Raw genomic sequence first — 15,593 nt, 5'->3', positions numbered from 1 at the left:
AAACTGTATTTCTACATACTTTGTCATTATATCCTATAACAAAGAGATTGTGACACTCCTGTGGCTTTCTCTGCATGACTTTAATAAGATCGTAAATCTCAAGGCCCTCACGCAGTTGTTGCAGCATTGGGATGCGTTTTGTTGTAATATGTAGAGCAAGTGCTCTGGCATAACAAAAATAAAGACAAAAATAAAAATTTATTAAAATGCTTCATATTTAAAAGCAGGGCATTCAAAACTCCAAAGCAGATTATACAAGTCATTTGTAGAATTGAAATTAATTCTTTGTTTAAAGAATGTTTAATGAAGGAGGGAACAGAGACGTTACATCAGCTGACGAATTGCGATCTTGCCTGAGAGCCCAATTACCTCCGAAGTGTATCGTGCACCCCACCCCAAGAGGGGTATGAATGGAATTCAAGTTTTCCGCTGAGGAGCCGAGACGGTGTGTCCCGGCCATCCAGAGGGGGTACAGCAGTTGTGGCAACGGGATGTAACATCTACGTACCCTCCTTCAGGGAACACGGTTACATAAGTAACCTAGACATTCCATTTCAGTCAGTCACGTTCAATGTTACATCAGAACACGAGCTGATGTATTGCGATCCCTCCTAAAGTGCCACTATTGCTGCCCCTTCCAGCCCCTCCCATAGGGAGAAATTAGTGGATTCCATCCACTATCCAGTGGGCCAACATCTGCTTTGAGACAGCCTTTCCCTTCTACTGTCTTCTATAACAGACAAAGAGCTAGTCTGAGGTCCTGAAACTCTGCGTTCGGTCCACGTACAGGTACAAAGCGCGGATGGGACAGCAAAGCAAGGGCTGGGTCTGCCTCCTCCAGTGGCAGTGCTACCAGGTTCACCACCTGATCCATGAAGGAAGTGTATCACACGTATCCGGGACACGTATCCGGGCCGGGGTCTCAGGAATACATGTAAGTTGGCCAGTCCGAATTCTAGGCACGATTCGTCAACCAAAAATGCTTGCAGGTCCCCAACCCTCTTAACTGAAGCCAGTGCAGTGGTTCGAAGGGCGCTCTCTGTAAGGCTGTTAAGACCAAAGAGAGCTGCCAAGAGGGTAGAAGGTGAGGGTGCAGAGGATTTAACCTTCTCGCGCCCCTCAGGAACCAGATGATCAGGTCCTGTTTTCCCACAGACTGCGTCATAATGTGCGGCGCTAGCGGCAACATACACTTTCAGGGTGGAGGGAGACAGCCTTTGCTCCAGCCCTTGTTGCAGGAAGGGGCAGTGGGGCAGCGAGGTGGAGCGGGACCCGACCAGCGTCCCGGAGTGGCGTGTGCAGTGTAAAACTTACCTGACATCACGGCTGAGCTGGCTGCGCCTGTTTTTTTGTTTGTTTTTTTGCTGCAGGGGAATGGATGCCCTTGGTGAAGAGAAGACTGAGGGGCAGCTCACGATGGCCTAGCTCTTGATTGCCTCAGCCTGCTTCTGGACTGCCAAGAACTGCTGGGCACACTCCTCGACAGCATTGCCAAAAAGGCCACCTTGTGAGATGGGAGCATCAAGAAAGCACACTTTATCGACATCTCGCACCCCTACAAGGTTTAGTTAGGGGGCACTTCAGGACCACCAAGGTGGACATCATCTGGCCGAGGACCTGCACAGTGACTTGATCACGGTCAGTCATCATATGCAGTTGCAGGAACTCCAGCTCAGAACTACCCTCGTGCATAAGAGTGCTTTGGCTTAGTAGACTTGCAGGGTGCCATCGCATGCTGAGCGTAGGTGGCCTGACCAGCAGCACTGTAAGCCCCAGCAGTGAAAGCGGCTGATGTCTCACAGGTGCTGGATGGGAGCTGTGGATTACCCCACCAGGTTCAGCACATTGCGGGGATGCACTGCAACAGTACACTCCATCTGGGGAATCCCCACGAACCCCCTGACCGCCCCACCATCAATGGTAGCGAGAGAGGGAAAACGTTTTAAGCAGATTTTAGCATCTTTGCCGTTCCATATTGGCGCCAATATGCTTACATACTGCCAAAGTTCTTCATGCACATCTGGGAAGAAAGGCAAAGGGGCGGGAAAGGCGATTTACGCGTCACACTGCGCCCCCAAACACTAGCCACGGAAGTTCAGAACGAGACTGAGCGCACAGCAGCCCGGGAAAGCATGGCTATCAAATCCGATTAAGCATGAACAGAGGGAAGCTCAGTATTATCTTCATATAGCCCTCTCTCCGATGCAGCAATCGACATCTGATCCTTATCTAGAGTGGCGAGCAACGCGCTGGGTTGCCGTGACAGCCGGCGGCTCACCGTGACAGCCGGCGGCTTGACAGCACACGACACGCTTAGGAGCGGGAGGTTTAAGGGGATTTTGCCCGGTGGATAAGCTCTCGCTGAGATCTTCAATCTTCCAAAGTGTCTAACAGACCTGTGCTTTTACACACAAGCGGCGACTGGTCAACAGCAGAAGGTACTCAAGCTTTCCGGATAAAGAAGAGTCGCGACCGGCATGCCGAAGTGGCTATGCTCTCATGTGAGAACATGAACCACCCACAAACGCCGTCTTATGCTTATACCAAGGCATGTGAGACAGCAATCATGGCTGTCAGATGACGACAGGAAACGACCGCATCCTGAAGTGCATGGATGGGGCATTAATACACTCACTTTACGCTTGCTCTTTTAGGGAAAAGGCTCTTTTAGTGCTGAGGCACACAGGGACAATGGTCGCTGCACAGCGTGCAAGAATGTTTTGATAAGCCTGCAGCGTGCACAATGCTCTTTTAGATGAACTGCAATAAATGCAGAGGAATTTTCGACCACCGCTGAAGCGGCATCACACCAACACTCTCTGAGGAGCATCTTTTTGGTTCGTTGTACATACTCGAATGATGATTGCAGAGCAGAATCGTGAGAAACGCTCGGCTCAGAAGCGCAAGCTTGAATGTGCAATGCAAGCGCACAAGTATTCATACTCCTCTTCGCAGGGTGGGGTGCGTGATGCAAATCTCGTGCGCCAATATCCATTTGCTTGTTTAGTTTACACTTGAAGGTGATTGGGCTCTCAGGCAAGATCCCAATTGGTCAGCTGACTGAAAGGGAACTACTAATATGTATGAGTCTGTATATATAGAAAGACTCATAGCTCCCATCAAGCAAGTCTATAATTGCGAGTGTGATATTGCTCAATTTCATCTGCTTCACATGTACTATATTACAACACAGCGTGCATTGAAATACTGGTAAGAGTTGATATTTATGTAAATGAACAATAACAACTGACAATTTTTTTCTCAGTGCTGACATACCTTAATATGCTTTTCTTGTGGTCAATGTTGATTGGTCCAGTGTAGCCACATTCCAGGATTTCTTTTGTGTAGTTGGACAGATCAGATGCATCTTCAATCTACAAGTAAAATTTTACCTTTAATAAATATTGACAAGCATGGTTCACTGCTGAATTTGTCTGATGGACAACATTGTCTGTCGAACGTCTCCAAGACGCTACGCACCGTATGACTAGTAAGTCAAAGCTCAAATCACAGTCTTTTTTTTACCCACCTAATTGATAGAAGTGCGAGTGTAGTACATTATATTGAAACGTATTGAGATCAAACAATAAATCGACTGTAGGACCTAGAAAAAATCTCATAATTAGTGAACAAAAACAATTTCTAAAACTAGGTCTCCTAAACTCACACCAAAGGCAGCTATTGTAAATGAAATGATAACAGATTATAGTTTTGATGAACTCTGCCTGACTGAAACCTGGCTTATACCAAATTATTTTTTCAGTCTTAATGAGTCCACTCCACCAGGCTACTGTTATAAGCACAAGCCCCTCGTTGCGGCGGTGTTGCAACTATCTATAGAGATATTCTTAATGTTACTCAGAAAACAGGACACAGATTTAACTCTTTTGAAGTGATTGTACTAAATGTTACACTTGAATATAAGATAAAATCTTTTACAGATTAACTAAACTCATTTGGGGTCAGGCAAAACGTACAAAACAAAACATTTTTTCTATATATCCTAATAATTTGTTAACAAACATGTATTCATTACTTCAATGAGCTCATTGTTTCTGCCTTAAATTAATACATTGTTTAAATTAATACATTATTAGCTTACTGTGCAATTTGTATGTACATTTCTGAAATACATAACTTGGACATAGTCACCTCTGATAACAGATCACTCTAAATTGTAATGTAGACTCATGCATTTTCTGCAAAGATGCTTTGAAACAATATGCATTGTGAAAAGTGCTAAATAACTGTGAATTGAATTGAATTGAATTTTAGAGCAAAACAAATTTGCCAGTGGCTTTATAACATAACAGTTATTCCAGCAAACTAATTTACTAATGGGCAATCATTAATAGAGACCTTATATGTAATGAAATTCTGTCAACAAAACCTACCATTTTGATTAGTGGTGATATCTCTGTGTCATGTACATCATTCCCTTTAATGTTACCAGTTACAAGGTATTCGTAACACCACTCTTGCATAAACCGTGGTGCCGGTCCTCCTTGGGCAATGCTCACAGCAAATATTTGACCTGCAACTCTAGAGATATATATTGTTTTATATATGGACAACAGTTCTTGGCACTAGTATAGAGTGGTGTATTTGAATAAACGTCTGTGTGTAAGCACTGTATGTTACTTCAAATAAATGAAATAATTTATTTACTCTTGGGCAATTACAAAAGTTTCTTCTTTTACAAAAAAAAAAAAAAAAAAGATTATGAGTACTTATCTTATCTAAACGTATCTGTTTTTGTGCATTTAATAAAAATCAATGAGGTTTAAAACCCAACTGAATTGTATTATATGGACAAAAACAGCTGAAAAGTTATTTTGTGTTTTGCTTCTGCAGAAGGAAGAAAAGTTTGGAATACCATGAGGGTGAGTAAATGATTGAGAATTAATTGTGTGAATATGAAGCAAACTCAAAATCCAAAGGCAAGACACATACTTGAACAGCTCATTATCCAGATCATTGAGGGAGTACTTAGGCATTTTTCCTTTCTTAGCATCACCTTCAAAGAGACGTTTTTCAATGCCAGCAACCATTGCTAAATCCAGAAAAAAAAGTATAAAATATCATTAGGCTAGAGAGGGGCATTAAAAAACACACACACACAAAAAAAAAACACTGATCATTTCAGATGCAGACAGTGTATTTTTTAGAATAAAGAAATTGTAGGAATGGTTTAAACATTTCTACATGTCTACTAAATGCATGATTAAATCAAACTACACACTGGACAGAAATTCTTTCCTCAGTGCCCCTGTGTCAACTCCTGGCTCTCCCAGGAAGGTGATTTTCAAGGGATTGACAGGGCTTCCTGTTTTTTGACGTTTCCACAGCTTCAGACCTCTCTCAACCATGTTGTCTCGTGACACACAGATTTCAAATGTATTTGTGGTGTTTATTTGTGCTTCTGCATAACGAATCACATCCTCCTCACTGTAAAAAAAAAAAAGAAAAAAAGAAGAAGATATTTTTATGACCTTTGCAATGTACTGTTTGGAACCAAAGCAATGAACATAGTCAGGTTACCATGAGATATTATCCAAATCAGAGCACGGTAGTTTTTCTGGAACTCCATTTGGACTAATGTTAAAAAACAAAGCAAAAAGATATTAATTCATGTATATACAGTTGTTTACTGAAACACTTCAGCAATAGTATAAACAAATATTAAATAAATGTTAAACCCAAAAATGATCGTTGAGTTATGCATATAACTACTGTTCTCAGAAGGAGGGAAACGAGGTACAACACATGACTATGGGATATCGTGCTCTAGCGCCATCTGCTGAAGACACCTTTATTCATGCCTGAAAGGCTAATGACGCATGACGATGTGGACGGGGCTACCACGTCATTCCCCTTGTTCAGTCCAGCTTTTCACCGAGCCTCCAACTGCACAGGGCTCAGAGGTGTTATACCTTGTTTCCCTCCTTCTGAGAAAACAGTAGTTCCCTTTCGTAAAGGGAACTCCCGCTGCATCGATACTCGATACTTTGGGGAATGCCCTCGGCATGACGCGTCTGAAGTCTACTATACAACTATTCCAATCTTGATTGGTGCAACGTCATTACGTCACGCGTGACGTCGCATGTGACGGTGATCCGGAAGCTATAAAACGGTCACAGGAACCAGGAAGTATTAGCTTCTGGTCTTCAGCAAGCGCTCTATGTACCTTCCTGCAGCCTCGGTCACAGCCTCTACGTCGGAGCCTGCCATTTTTTCCCGATCTCCACACTGAGGTGTCGAGATCGTGGAATAAGCCCTTTTCCTCACGTATATCTGGCCCCAATGTTCATTTATATTCCAATATATTGGGTGCTAGGGAGGAGGGCTATGGGATGATGCCCAGGGTTGAAGAGTCGTTTGCGTCGCACCTCTCCCCTGACGCTGCATCATCCCTGCGGGCTCCGACGCTTCCCACCAAGCCCTGCCGTACAACATCGGCCTTGGTGGGAAAGGCATATATGGCGGCAGGTCGGGCTGGTAGTTGTCTGCATACGATGGGGCTGTTGCAGGCATACCAGGCCGACCTCCTTAAAGAGGTGGACGACAGCGGGGAGGTCGCCTTCGACGACATCAGGGAGATGCGTCGAGTGGTTGACTTGTCTCTCCGTGCTACTAAGGAGACGGCCCGCGCCATCGGCCGCTCCATGGCAGCATTAGTAGCTACGGAGAGACACCTGTGGCTGAACCTGTCGGGCATCGGGGACAAGGACAGGGCTTGTCTCCTCGATGCCCCAGTTTCGCCTTCTGGCCTTTTCGGCGACGGAGTCAACCAGGTCGTCGAGAGGTTTCAGGAGGCGAAACGACAGTCAGCCGCATTTAAAGAGCTTATCCCCCGCCGTCGTTCCAGGTCTCGTGGGTCTGCTGCCAGGGGGCAGTCCCACGAGGCCGCCGCCAGCTCCTCACACCTGCTGAGGCAGAAGGAGAGTGTTGCTTCTCGTGCTCCCCCCCAAGGGGCCTGGAGGCAGAAGCAACACCCTCAGTCGAGGTCTTCTAAGCCGAAAACAGATCTGAGGACTGTTATTCAGGCGAAGAAGGCCTCGGCTAAGAGGCCATGACGGGACACCCAGGCCTCTGAGGGCATCCCCCTCCGCGTGGGCTTTTTAAAACTTCGCTCCGCGGAGCCCTCAGGAAATCGATGTTGCTTCCCGCCGCCGAGTGCGCCTCGGGACGCATCGAGTTCCAGCGAATGTATCACACAGAAGATTTTTATAACATCTAGTGGGCTAAAACATTCGCTACCTCTCACGAGGCCTGTAGAAAAGATGATTCGGTTAGCTCCTGCCAGAAAACTGCTTCAGGTCACCGATAATAAAAATAAATACAAAAATAAGGAAAGAAATACAGATGTGAATATAGCACCTGAGGTCAGTCCTGAGAGACTGATTCCCTTAGTAGATTATTTAGACACCTGGAAAGGTCTTCAAAATATATCTCAGTGGGTCCTGAATACAGTCGAGAAGGGATACAGAATCCAGTTCCAGTTTAGACCACCTAAGTTTAGTGGCGTCATTCACACATTGGTATCTCCTGATCAGGCTCAGGTGATGGAAGATGAAGTTCAGACTCTCTTAGCTAAGGAGGCTATAGAATATGTGCCCTTAGAGCAGAGGGATTCCGGGTTCTACAGCCGGTACTTCATAGTTCCAAAAAAGGATGGTGGGTTGCGTCCCATTATAGATCTTAGGGTATTGAATAAATCTTTGAGGAGATTTAAATTCAAGATGTTAACTATACCTATGATCGTTCAACAAATCAGATCTGAGGACTGGTTTGTTACGATAGATCTTAAGGATGCGTATTTTCATGTTTCCATCATCCCACATCATAGGAAGTTTCTTAGATTTGCTTTTGGGGGTAAAGCTTATCAATACAGAGTTCTTCCGTTCGGCCTAGCCTTATCCCCTCGCACCTTCACTAAATGTATGGATGCTTCCCTTGCTCCTTTGAGACTTCAGGGGATTCGTATCCTGAATTATATAGATGACTGGCTTATTTTAGCTCAGTCGGAAGAACTGGCAATTCAACATCGAGATGTTGTTTTGAACCATTTGAGGTGCTTGGGGCTGAGACTCAATGTAAAGAAGAGTTCATTGACTCCTCTTCAGAGAACTACGTTCCTGGGAGTAGAGTGGGACTCAGTCACGATGCGGGCACAGTTGTCTCCCGCTCGTATTGAAACCATTTTAAACACAATGAAGAGTATCAGGTTAGGCCAGGCTATCACTGTAAAACATTTTCAGAGAATTTTGGGTCTTATGGCTGCAGCTTCCACGGTAATTCCCTTTGGTCTGCTTCATATGAGGGCCCTGCAGTGGTGGCTCAGGAACAAGGGGTTTTCTCCTCTGGGAAACCCTTTTCGCACGATCAGAGTTACGCACAAATGTCTTCGTTCTCTGGTCATGTGGAAGAAACCTGGGTTCCTGTCTCAAGGTCCGGTTTTGGGAGCACCATGTGAGAGAAGGACTCTTACCACGGATGCGTCCCTCACGGGCTGGGGTGCGGTTATGGAGGGCCGTTACACCCGAGGTGCTTGGAAGGACCATCATCTCTCTTTGCATATTAATTGTTTGGAGATGTTGGCTGTATTCTTTGCCTTGAGGCACTTCCTTGTATACCTCAGAGGCCATCATGTTCTCGTTAGGACAGACAATATGTCGGTGGTCTCGTATATCAACCGCCAAGGAGGTTTGAGATCTCGCCCTCTTTGTAGACTGGCGCATCAAATCCTTCTTTGGTCCCAGGGCAAATTTCTCTCTGTGAGATCCATTTATATTCCTGGGGTTGAAAATATGGGAGCAGACATCCTGTCGAGGCAGGGGCTGAGGCCCGGGGAATGGCGGCTCCACCCTGAAGTGGTTGAGCTTATATGGAGAGAGTTTGGCCGGGCGGAGGTTGACCTGTTCGCTTCTCATGAAAACTCTCATTGCCCACTCTGGTACTCTCTCTCACATCCAGCTCCTTTGGGTTTGGATGCCATGGTACAGAGGTGGCCGAGGTCACTTCTGTATGCTTTTCCCCCGATCGCTCTGCTCCCTGGGGTTCTAGAAAGGGTCAGGAGGTACGGAGTGAGACTACTCCTTGTAGCTCCGTACTGGCCGGCCCGAATTTGGTTTTCGGACCTTAATAGTCTCCTGGAGAGTCCTCCATGGAAAATTCCTGTTAGGAGAGATCTTCTGTCCCAGGCTGATGGTACAATATTTCATCCCAGACCACAGTTATGGAGACTATGGGTCTGGCCCCTGAGGGGGTCCCACCCATAATTAGGTTGCCCTTTCCACCGAGGTGGTCAGGACATCCATACTAGAACCCCACTCTACTAGGAACTAAACAATTAAGTTAGGGAGGGCATTGAACCCAGTTTATTACTGCCCACTGGCTTCAGTACTGGTGTTCCATCCCGCTCTCTAACGGGATCTCCTGTTCATGCTTAGGGCCTCTGTGGCGGCCTCAGTGCCCTCCGCAAGCCTCTAAGGGTGTTCTCGAAAGGGCGTTCCCACTGAAACTCCATGTTCCTGTAGATTGGAGGATGAATCCTTTTCATCCAGCCTATTGGCATCAGGCTGATGGGTTATCCCTGGCACCCATCATGTCCTGTGGATGCATATATTATATATATGAGTATATATGAATATATATAGGAGAATCTAATGAGTCGGTTTCCTGTTTATCTTACTCCCTGTAAGAGTGGTGATGCTGCCCCCTCTCACTTATTACTGGAGGAGCCACTCTGCATCATTGTTGCTCCGGTACTAAGGTGCCGGTAGGTAATAATTATGATTCTTCAAGGTATTTTATCCTCCATCGCATGTGTCGGATGGTCAAGGTCATAGCCTTGGAGGGTTCTATATAGGCCTCAGGCTGAAAGGAGTTAGTCCATCTAGCGAGGTCGAGGTTAGGAGCTATTTCCCTTTATTATTAAGAGAGCAGCTGGCTATCTATAAACCAATAGACTTATCTGAAGTATAAGGTGCGCTTTTGCCTTCACCTCTTTTCCAATGCTTTCTATTTGTATGGGGCTCCCATCCAGGAGGTCAGTCGAGCCTCTAGTTCCAGACCTCCTCTTTCCTACACCAAATCTTATGACAAGCTAGTTTGGATCTGTACTCTACTTATTCTATCGTCCGTGAGATGTACCAGATGTTTTGTACCAGGGCGTTTTTTCTCTCAGTATGGCGGCGTGGGTATTCGTTCCCCAAAGTATCGAGTATCGATGCAGCGGGAGTTCCCTTTACGAAAGGGAACGTCTCGGGTTACGTATGTAACCCTCGTTCCCTGAGTAGGGAACGAGACGCTGCATCACTCGGCCATACTTTTCGCGCCCTGAGAACGACTTGCTTTGACCAATTAGAAGCTAATACTTCCTGGTTCCTGTGACCGTTTTATAGCTTCCGGATCACCGTCACATGCGACGTCACGCGTGACGTAATGACGTTGCACCAATCAAGATTGGAATAGTTGTATAGTAGACTTCAGACGCGTCATGCCGAGGGCATTCCCCAAAGTATCGAGTATCGATGCAGCGTCTCGTTCCCTACTCAGGGAACGAGGGTTACATACGTAACCCGAGACGTTATATGCATAACTCATTCAGTCGGTTCATTCGGTACAACACATGACTATGGGACATATATTCACGCCCCGCAAAGTTGCTCAACTAAACGTAAGGGACCAGCCCCGCAACACACCCCTTTATCAATGGAGCGACGGCCCCTGGTTATAAAAACCCCTGCGGTGAGCACGGACTGAGCTAACGTCACTGTAGTGTCATCTAGCTGGTGAACCGAACAAACATGCAGAGTGACACCCAACTGGCATCTGCATGCAAATCTTAAACCGTGCCCATGACATTTCCATGCCTTCGTAGAGTGCACACACACCCCTCCAGGCAGAACCAACTCCTTATATGCTATAGATATAGCTCTCTACAATCCAATGCAAAAGATGTGGCTTAGATGCTCACGCACCATGACTTCGTCACCCAGCAAGACGCCACCAAAATCAGTGAAAGACCATTCTGCGTCCAGCAGAGAGTCATAGGCTATACATGTGACAGAGCATTCACCCCCAGTGGGGCATTCCTGTCCATAATCAAGAAAACAGAGGGGGACACGTGTTTTCTGCAGACACAAAAAGAACCACATTGGCCCTCCCGAAACTGCGCCACTTCTCAAGACTGCACACGCCACTCCAGGTCCACAGGTCTGCCCCGTATTGAGAGCGTCCATGCCAATTGCAGCGGAGAAAGAGAGGGAGTACCCCATGCCTGCTTATTTACCACACCACTGTCATATTTTTCATTTTCACTAACGCATGTTTGCCCTGCTGGGCCAAGTGTTTCAGCACCAGGAGAACTACTTCAAACAATTTATGTGACTCTTTTAAAGCGCCGTCGACCACTCTCTTCTTACAGAGTTTCTCTGATACATTTGTTGTCACTACTACACATGACATAACCCTGCCCAGGGAGATAATTTCTGTCAACAGATTCAGGTTTCCCAGGGGATTTGGGCCTGAACGTACAACGGCATTATTGACACATGCTTAAATGTCGCGTGGCATGCACTACTGAGTGCCCAGCGCCTCCACAGCCTAACTTAGGCAGACAGCAACAAAAATCCTCTGTCGGCTCTGCTCGGAATCTATCTCCAGACCAAGATATAACAGCCCCTTTATCAGGAATTCCAGAGCTTGTAAATGGAAAATAAGTGCAAATGTTTGTGGCACTGCTTGTTCCCTGCTGTCTGCAGCCAGGAACAGTTTGCTGTTTGTCGCAAATCTACAACAGGGTGGAAGTAAAGGCCCTTTGCTGAGGAGAACACAGATTTTCTCTCTCAGTACTTGGGAAGCCCTCTCAGACACAAAAGTTGCAATTACTCCACTGAAACAGAGGGGAGCACGAAATAAACCGCAGGACTATTCCAAACACACTGGACAGTGCTCATGAGTACACCATAAACACCCACATGCCATAGGACAGGGGCGAGAACATATGTTCAGATATTTTTCATGATAAAGTTTATTATCCATTTGTTAGTTGTGCTAAACTCAAGCTAAAAACTTTTCTTTTATGCTTTTTCCTTCAACAAAAGTCCTCACCGTGGGTTTTCTGGGAAGGTGGCGTGTTGGAACATTTAGTTTGAGAAAAGCTTATTAGTCATTTGTTAGCAAAGCTAAACTTGTGCTAAAAGCTTTCTCTTTTCTGTCTTAGAATCACTACCATTGACTTTTCTTCTTGTGGCGTGATTTTCTTCTTGTGGAAAAATGTGGCATGATGGTGTTCTAGCAGCACGGTGAAGAGCTGAAGAACATGGTTAATGAGGCACGGATAAAGGTTTCTTCAGCAGATGGTGCAAGAGCGCAATATCCCATAGTCATGTGTTGTACCAAGTGAACTGACTGAATGGGAACACTCAACCTCATGCCATTCAAGACCCAGAGAAACAACGTTTATGTTTATTTTTTATGAAGATTGTGTTTTTGGCTCTGCCACATTTAATTTGGTCACTGTATACAGTTTAATGTAGGCCTGTTCATCATACAATGAACATATGGCTTCAGAGAACAATAATTGTAGGTGTTTTTAAGCTTTAATGCAAGTCACTATTACCATTACCTTTCTCCACAAAAGTTGGCATGCAATTCTAATTCTGACACTGGAAATGTTACTGTGCATATTGGGCACTGGGCCTCAAGTACCTAAAAATTGAAGACAAAAAATATTTGCAGGGCCAATTTTGTAAAAGTAATTGATAATTGACAATGTTCAATTTAGCTTTTGCTTGTGTACCTCCTGAGAGTGATGTTTAACACTGGATGCTGTTGCATCATTGGAAGGTCTAAGGTTTTTCCTTGAAGATGCTGCCTCCTCTATCAACACTGAATCTTCTGAGAGAAAAACGAATTATTTTGTAATAAAAAAATTAAAAAAAATAGAAAAAAAAGTCTTAAGGCTCAGAAAAAAATAAGATAACGGTGCATGTAAATTTGCAGTGCATGTAAATCTTTGAAAATCTTTATTTTTCTTTGTGCTCTTCAAACACTTTTCATCACAAACCCACAAATTTTGCTCTCTTTTTTTTGCGGGTCTAAATCTTTGGCTTGCGAGTTTCTGTTTCTCAGTGGACGGTCTCTACTCACCAGGATGAAAAGCAATTTCTATTGGTCACTATCGATTGAAGTGGCAGGTTGGCCACGCCCACTACGTTTTTCCGCTTCCCATATACTGGGTAAGATAACTAATTTAATATCATAAACTCAGCGACAAGTGTACTGAATTATTCTCTCTACTTATGCTCTCCCATCTAAATACGTAACATTGGCTAAACCAGTCTGTAGTTAGTGATACTGGTGAATAGATTTGATTGCCCAACTGTATAGATAGCTGCCAGAGCCCCCAATAGTATATAGCTGCATATACCAGCGCCAGGTGTTCAGAGATGATAGATTATAGCTCCTTGTCAGCATTTTATTTATTTTATATTTATAATCGATTATAAGTATGTAATTATAATTTGGGGGCTAACTGTCATAATAATATGTTCACAGGGACTGCAGATGTGAATTAGCTTTTAGCTAAATCTGGTACAGTATATATATTGTGCATTGTCCCTGTTAAATAAATAAATAAATAAGGCCACAATAAAAACTATTTATGGTCCTAAAAACCACTAGTTATTTTCTTTCAGTAAAATAAACAGAAAATAAAGCAGACATAAACACATTTTAACTGGTAAACTTAGTCCTATGTAAAGTTTAGTCTAGACAGAATTAACATTCATGTAATTCATTACATAAACAACTTACCATTAGGTGGGTCTCGTCTTTTTTCTGCAAGACAAAATTAAGATAACGATTATTACTAAATTCACTACTGCATGACTTAAAATGTAAGGTTTCTTAGTGATTGGATTTTGCCCCCAGTCTGTCACAGTTATGTTCAGTTTGTCTTAGTTATCATTTACTTTTTGTTTGTTTGATTCATGTTATGTGTTCATTTGTTTGATTTTACCGCCACTCCTTTGTTTCTATGGTTACTGTTATTAGTTAATTCTGTTAAGGTGCACGTCATTAATTATCTTGTTTGAGTCATTACTTAAGTTCTTCCTTTATAGTCTTTCAGTTTCCGGTCACTCTTACATTTACTGTGTGTTGCTCTGCCAGTTTGCCTACTTATTATCATTAAAATTTGTGTTGGAACTCTATTCTTCGTCTTCGTCTGTTTGCCTGCAACCCCCCGTGACACAGTCAGGACGTGAACAGCTCCGAATATAACATCACGTGTTGTCATCTCGACTTCTGACTCATTTAAACAGTAGTGTACGCATACAAACCTTAGTTACTCCAAAATTTTGAACAGTGGTTTATTACAATACATTGATGTAAAATTTTGCTCATATTTCCCACCCAAACAATGTGTTAAACAAATAGCATCCAATATCCTTGTCCAACGACTTGCTAATGCACTTTAAAGTCCACTCTAAAGTCAAACCCAACGTATAAATAAATGTCACTCCAGGGTTTTTGAATCCAGGAATTTGGGAATTTGGAGGTCTACTTTTTTTGTGACTTAAGGTCTTGACTCCAACTCCAACTTCTTACTAGAGGCACTACAAGTATTTCCTAGATATACTGTACACACATCATCAGTCCAGAGAAATCTTGTAGTAACAATAGTTTGGATGCAAGCCTTCTGATTGGGTCAGTGCAAAAAAATGGTTTTGTTTTTTTATCACTGCAGACTCATGCAAAAGGGGGAAAGTTACCTACCACACAACCTCAGGGTCCTGAAGGACAAATTATTTAAATATGAATCTATTGTAGTACAACATACAATCTTTCTTAGATTAGTTCTAATATCACAACCTGGTAGCTGCACCCAAACTCTTGGACTCACCTTGTCGAAGTTCCTTTTTTACAGCCTCTACTCCTCCTTTCTTCTCAATGAAGTCGTAAATGACCTTAGACGTCTCTTTGTCTTTGAGCTGGGCCTCAGAAATGTCACACATGTCAAACAACTGCTTTAGCGCTGGGTCCAGGTCATTCAACTGAGAAAAGACAAGAAGTGAACCATCATGTCAGGGTTCTGTCACTTTTGTCTAGTTAAATTCTTGGTTTTGTGACAGAGCTCTGACACTCCCAGTTTTGTCTTTGTCTGCGTGCACGGTTACGAGCGTGCTCGAGCCGTGCACTCACTTGTCTACGTGCCTTGTTACGTGTGCGGGGCATGGTTTGGATCCCGGCACATCGTTCTAGTTTGGTTTTCGGTTCTGTGTCAGGATTCAGACATCCATGCTCCGCATGTTTGTTTTCTGTTGTGAGCGCACAGAATGAGCTTACGCTCCTTCTTGTGCGCTCTGTCTTGTCATGTGAGCGTGCGGTTTCGAGTTCGCTTAGGCCGTACGCTCTGGTCCACGTGTTTTGTGTATCACGCGGTTCGTGTTTATATCGGCCACGTGTTTTCATGTCATGTTTTGTCTGTTTTACACTAGCTGTGTGCTTTCTTGTTGTCATGTTTTGTGTGAACACATGGCTTGTGAGTTTTCATTAGCTGCGTGTTCATGTCTTGTTTTGTG

At 44.2% G+C, this 15,593-nt stretch overlaps 1 protein-coding gene across 3 annotated transcripts in view; it reads right to left on the bottom strand.

Annotated features, from left to right (window-relative positions):
• Nucleotides 1-15,593, bottom strand: part of LOC309497162 (uncharacterized protein) — a 121,821-nt gene that overhangs the window by 73,669 nt on the left and 32,559 nt on the right. For 2 of the 3 annotated variants that reach the window (XM_082167382.1, XM_082167383.1), the window contains exon 12: nt 14,897-15,065. In XM_082167382.1, coding sequence (XP_082023508.1) covers nt 14,897-15,065 — 169 coding nt within the window. Of the gene's footprint in view, nt 1-19; nt 165-3,276; nt 3,375-4,394; nt 4,543-4,953; nt 5,054-5,242; nt 5,449-5,541; nt 5,596-12,634; nt 12,718-12,808; nt 12,904-13,824; nt 13,849-14,896; nt 15,066-15,593 lie in introns of all 3 variants that reach the window. The other variant, XM_082167384.1, reaches the window with a different exon arrangement.

The sequence above is a fragment of the Leuciscus leuciscus genome (assembly GCF_965113295.1).
Source record: "Leuciscus leuciscus genome assembly, chromosome: 4".
Classification (NCBI taxonomy): Eukaryota; Metazoa; Chordata; class Actinopteri; order Cypriniformes; family Leuciscidae; genus Leuciscus; species Leuciscus leuciscus.
This window is presented reverse-complemented; position numbering and strand designations above follow the sequence as displayed.